General features: G+C 42.2%; 1 protein-coding gene across 1 annotated transcript; it reads left to right on the forward strand.

Annotated features, from left to right (window-relative positions):
- The first annotated feature begins 1,278 nt into the window (after positions 1 to 1,278).
- Positions 1,279 to 4,425, forward strand: LOC129765961 (reversion-inducing cysteine-rich protein with Kazal motifs). Its single transcript, XM_055766418.1, has 5 exons — positions 1,279 to 1,356; positions 1,485 to 1,965; positions 2,025 to 2,417; positions 2,476 to 3,561; positions 3,620 to 4,425. Exons 1-5 carry the CDS (start codon positions 1,279 to 1,281, stop codon positions 4,423 to 4,425), a joined length of 2,844 nt encoding a protein of 947 aa, XP_055622393.1.
- The last annotated feature ends 1,608 nt before the right edge of the window (positions 4,426 to 6,033 follow it).

Consider the following 6,033-nt stretch of genomic DNA (forward strand, 5'->3'; position numbering starts at 1 on the left):
GTTTTATATCCAGATGATAAGTAATCTTGAAAAGACCCATTTCGTTACGTGACAACGTTTTGACGCATTAAAAACACGTTTTCATGTGTAAATTCAAAGTAAAATTGGGAATCAACAGTTGGAAAAAATTCTGTTGTGACGAGACATCAACTGACTTTTTGTGGTTCCCGACTCTTGAACATTTATTTATTTATTTTAGCTTGACGTCTTTACACCATGGCTTAATTCACAATGTTTCTCCAAACGACTCGGTTCGTGACTATCTCTCTCCAATCCCGTGGGCACTCCATGCTAACCATGTCTTGTTCCACTAACCACCCTGCTCGCGTTCCTCGTCATCTCGTACCAGCCGGATTCTCGATGAACATAATTTTTGCAGGATAGTTGTCCGACATTATTGCAACATGTCCTGCCAGTATCTCTCCAGCTTTGATCACTTTCTGGATACTAGGTTCACCGATGAGTTGCGTGAGCTCGCGGTTCATTCTTCGCCTCCATACGCCGTCCTTCTGCATACAACCGAAGATGGTTCTTAATACACGACGCTCGAAAACTGCGAGTGTACGCGGGTCCTCTTCGAGTGTTGTCCACCTTTGGGGCCCGTAGAGAACAACCGGTCTTATGAGCGTTTTGAAAGGTAACATTTCGTACAATTGCTAAGTCTGTTTGTGGTGACCATAGTAGGTACGACTCCCATTGATAATGTGGATGGTATCGGCTAGTATCATTTTCAGAGATTATCATTGAGCCAAGGTAGATAAATTGGTCCAGTACCTCGAACTCATAGCCGTCGATCACTACACTACTACCTAATCGGGGCTTGTGATCAGAACCGAAAGCTTAAGTCCGATGTGATGTTCATCTATCGTCTCAAATGTTCTACAGACAATGTCTACGTCATCAGCAAAAGATATGAATTGACTGGATCTATTGCAAACCGTACCACGCAAGTTAAACGTCGCTCGCCTCATAACACCCTCCAGCGCAATGTTGAATAGCAGGCAAGAGAGACTATCACCTAGCCGAAGCCTCCTGCGAGACTCAGACCTAGTGCATAACCTCTTGAAATAGGTCAATATAGTCTGATCTTACGTCGGTCAATATATTTTTCATTCCATGACTTCCTTTCAAATTCTTTTTTTTGACAACAGTTATGTAAAAAATGTGAATACACTGAGATTTTCAGAGATTATAATGATACTTACCAATTCTTTCTCTAATACGCTAGTTGCCTTCCAATCCCAATCAGATGACCTTGTTAAAAATCATTCACTCGGCATGATACCGCAGCTAATGAGTTTTTTCTATCCGTTGGAGAACAGTTCTAAGATCGTTGAATTGAAATACGAAATAAGTGTAATGAATATTGTTGGAAGTCAACATTGAATTGTGTGAAATCTAAACCACATAAAAATTCTATTGTTATATGACTTAAACATTATGTTTCCATTAGATTTACCGAACATTCCTTTCTTACTTTTCAGTTCTCACTTGTCAAGCTCGCAACCGAATCCAACGCCAAAGACTGGAAGCTACATGACATCCGTCGTTACTGCCAACCCTCGCAGTCACCGTTTTGGGACTGCATGAACACCACCCTCAGCTCGATCCAGCGTGGAATCAACTGGCCTGGGAGGACATGTTGTGCGCTGGGAATGTCGATAAGGTGCCAAAATACTTGTGCCATTTCGTCCAACAGCAGCGATCTTACCGATGGATGCCGTCATAGTGACGAGCAGCGGCTGTTTAGTTGCGTCAAGCGACAGGAGGATGGCGACAGTTGTTGTGCGAATGCGAGAACTTCCGAATGTTTGCAAGCTTGTCAAGATATATTTAGGACCCATCGGACCCCAAGCCGGCAGCAGAGGGAGCTGGTACAAAGTGCGTGCAGCAATAATAATACCAATATTTTACAGTGCATCAAAGCATATGTGGAAGTTACGGTGAACGACAATTTGAAACAGTGTATGGTGTTACAATTTGAGTAGATTGGAAATAATACTAACGAGCGTTGCTTCCTACAGATCTGCCCTGCTGTGACCACGCTACGAATGGCGATTGTAAGAAGGCATGTCGAGAAACTCTGCTGGAAGCAAGTTCAACGGAGGAGGAAACAGTCGATGCTCTGCAGAACGCCGGATGTGGGGTTCCATTGCCACATGATCCATTGTGGAAATGTTTCTTCTCATTCGGGAAACAGAAGACCAGTCCTGTCAATTCGGATGAGATTTCTAGAATCAATCAGGTTGGAATGGACTCCGCTAAACTTCACTGTTGCTTGAAGGCCAACTCCTCGAGATGTCGCAGGTTTTGTATAACAACCTACTCCAACGAGTGGACTACGGACCTGGCGGCGTTCGAATCGAGCTGCCTGCAGTCCACTGAGGAATACAGTATGAAGCAATGTGTTGATGAAGGTTTGAACCAGTGGGTTAGCATGTTAAACATGGGATGAGTATAGTTTTTCTTTTTCAGTTGAAGAGCCCTGTGAGTTGGGTTGCGATGGTCTTTCATACTGCAGTAATTTCAACAATCGTCCGACGGAGTTATTCCGTAGCTGTAGAGTGCAGTCGGATATCGCCGCGCGTAGTGACGTCGAACAGTGGAGAGAACAGCTATCGGTTAGCTTGCCGGGAATTACGGTACCTATTCGTAACATTAGTGGATGTTCCAGTGAAATTTGGAAGTCGGTTGCCTGCCTGCTACAAGTAAAGCCGTGTACTCGAACCTATCACACTAACCACATCTGTCGGGACGATTGCCAAGAGTTGTTGGGGAATTGTGTTGACTGGAATCGAATGAACGCGAAACATACCGTGTATAGTTTGTGTCAGATGTTTGCACCTGACGACAAAAATGAAAATGAATGCATTTCCTTGAAACGTTTCCAGGAACCAAGCGATATCCCTCATAGAAACTCAGATATTGCATTGCTTTCCCCCTGCAGGGGGAATCCCTGTAATTCGACCCAAGTGTGTCTCGTAAATCGAGACGGTTCGTTTGGTTACAGGTGCGTTAACGGCTGCCCTTTGGGAGAAGCTTCATCCTATCTGGTAGCCGAAGGGACCTTCGTACGTATCCCTGTTTCTACGACATTAAAAGGTTGCCTAAAGGTTTGTCGTTGTGGTCCTGGTGGGAGGATCGAAAAGTGTCAACCACTACCGTGCATCAGTTACGACTCTTGTGTGCTAGCAGGGAAACGATTTCCGCATTTATCATTTTTCTACGTAGAATGCAACATTTGTAGCTGCTTCGCAGGGGAGATAACTTGCACGAAAAAGCAATGTCGTGTGCCTGGAATAACGTTCAACAAGTCGTTTACCAGCCTGCCGTGTAACTGTCCGCCTCACTATGTCCCGGTTTGCGCTAGGAATGGGAATACCTATCCCTCAGCATGTATTGCAAAATGTTCCGGTATTCAAGATGGTGACATCGAATTTGGACCGTGTCGTGCCAGAGATCCGTGTGCCGGTGTCGATTGTGGTCCGCTGTCGGTCTGCATTCCTGATAGGAATGTTTGCTTGTCCAGTATGCACAAACCGTGTCCACAGCATCGGTGCGGTAAGTGCTGTTTCTTCAGTGTTCTACAGAATATTACTCATGTTCTGTATGTTTTCAGTGAACCTTGCCTCGGCGAATTGTTCGGTGTTAACATCCATAAGAGACACAGCTTTAAATTTCTATCCAACCATATGCGATCTGGTTAAATCGAGTGGATTGTACGCATACCAGGAAAAATACCTGAAATACTGTGAAACCTCACGCAAACGGACTCAGGTTTGTGGGGTCAATGGGATAACGTATCGAAGTGAGTGTGAAGCGTGGAGTGATTTCAGCACTGTGGATTACAATGGTCCATGCCAAGAGGTAGGAGTGATAAGTTCAACGCTGGAAGTGAAATGCTCCTCTATAAAGTGTCCCAAACGGAAGTCCTACGAATGCAACCTGGTAATTCCTCCCGGTGCTTGCTGTCCGATCTGTGGCATTGCGTTCCGGATTGTTTACTCGAGAAAGCAGGTCGACCGAGCGCTTTATGCGTTAAAAGGGAAGGAGACTGAACATGTGACATTGAAGTCGATTCTACGGTCACTCGAACGACTGCTGCAAACCGTGGAGTGCCGAATAAGTGGACAGTTGACTTTTGAAAATGATATTTATGTGATAATTGAAAATCTTAGCAAAAATCCAAATTTTCTACAAGTTGAAATCTGTACACGCGAAGCGGAGAAAATAGTTACGTTGATACGGACACAAAGCCACAGGATTACCAGTGAGTTGAATTTGAGTGCGCTCACCGTAGCCAATCTAGTTAAGTTAAACGCAGAGAGTGGAGCAAATACTGCAAATTTGGACTGGAGAATAGTATTTTTATCAGTGCAAATAGTTTTCTGCAAATATTTCAGTACATCGAGAGCAACTCCGTGAACTTCAGCGTAAAGAATCGTAATGAACTCTGTGATATTTGTGAGTAATCTTCTAGTGCCAAAGCGAATTTATGACAATAACGCAATAAAAATCTAGTCTTGAGTTTTTGTTACACAAATGAAATTATATTAATGCTACACTAGATGACAATACAAACAAAATCTTTGCAACATATCCAACATATCGAACAACTTAATCAGAACGTATGCGGCATCGATTGTGATTCCACAGTTATTGTCCTTCATACACCTAAGACGGCAGTCCCTAGCTATTGCCACCCTCGTAAGACCTGATGATAAACAAATTACTACGAACAATAAAAACCGAAATACGAATCGGAACAATCGGCAACGACCAAGGCAACGAATAAAGGACGGCAATCTCTAAATGTTCTGAATCCGCAGCAAACATTAAATCGTATAACTTGGCATATTCTAAGTTGTATATCATGTAAGATCGAATCACAATCGTATATAATATCGAGCAGAGCATACATCGTGAAAATCTAGAATGACTTAAAATTCGAAAAATCCGACAGATTATGTCGTAATTGGGAACAACAAACATCGATTTTATGATATGCACTATCGTAAATGAAATAATCGATATCATATATGCATATCAGACAGCTGCCGTTCGAGAGTCCCATAAGTGTATAATTTGAACCAATCGCTGTGGAATATGATTCATCAGTCAATCATATTAGATCGTAATTGAGAACATATTACATCATATTATGTATTTGATACATCAAGATTGTTGATGTTTATTTCAAGACGGATCTGTGGTGCAAGGTTGGTCAATAAGTTGGATAGGGAAGCGGTGTATGAAAACAGTAAGAAAGGAAGCGTTTACGTTAAGCACGAAAGAGTGGTTTAATACAAGCGTTCGAAATTCCGCGTGCTTTAAAAAAATTCAGTGGTATTCAGATGCTGCTAGTACTAGTACTTTTGTTTAAAAAACAAAACACAATATAGTTTCAAGATGACTGCAGAGTGGTTTTGTCGTATTGACCAACCTGGTAGTATACTTCAAAGCGCCTTTCCATCTAACAATTCTCCATCAGTTTGACGTTTTTATGTATGTTTTTTAGCACCTTGACAGACGCTTGTTAAAGTCTTCACAGCTACTAGATAAAACTTGTTCAGTTTCTGATGAACTTTTGAAAAGAAAATAGATATGGCCAAGATTCAAACTTACCGACCATTGCATCGTTGATGCTCCATCAAACCACTTGTTCCGCTGGAACACTTAAAAATGTATTGCCAAGCCGTCGAACATGAGCTTAAAAACACTGGCAGCAAATGCTCATTTTGGTAGTCCGTCATGTGTTGTACAAAAGCTGCTTTGCAGTTGAATAAACGTTCTCGAATCGTTTCTCTGGCATATTACCCAGGTAAACATCGATGGTTGAACAAAAGCTTCTATTTGGTCTAAATAAGCTTTTATACAACGTATAGTTCAGCATACATTGAACTGATTAATCGTATCGATAGGGCAGAGTGTAAATAGTTGAATAAGAGATATATTTCAGGCTTAAATTGCGTCTGTTCAGCTTTTACACGAGTTGTTGAACAAATAAAGCGCCCTTCAAATTTTTCACTGGCG

Source organism: Toxorhynchites rutilus, chromosome 2 (genome assembly GCF_029784135.1).
Source record: "Toxorhynchites rutilus septentrionalis strain SRP chromosome 2, ASM2978413v1, whole genome shotgun sequence".
NCBI lineage: Eukaryota > Metazoa > Arthropoda > Insecta > Diptera > Culicidae > Toxorhynchites > Toxorhynchites rutilus.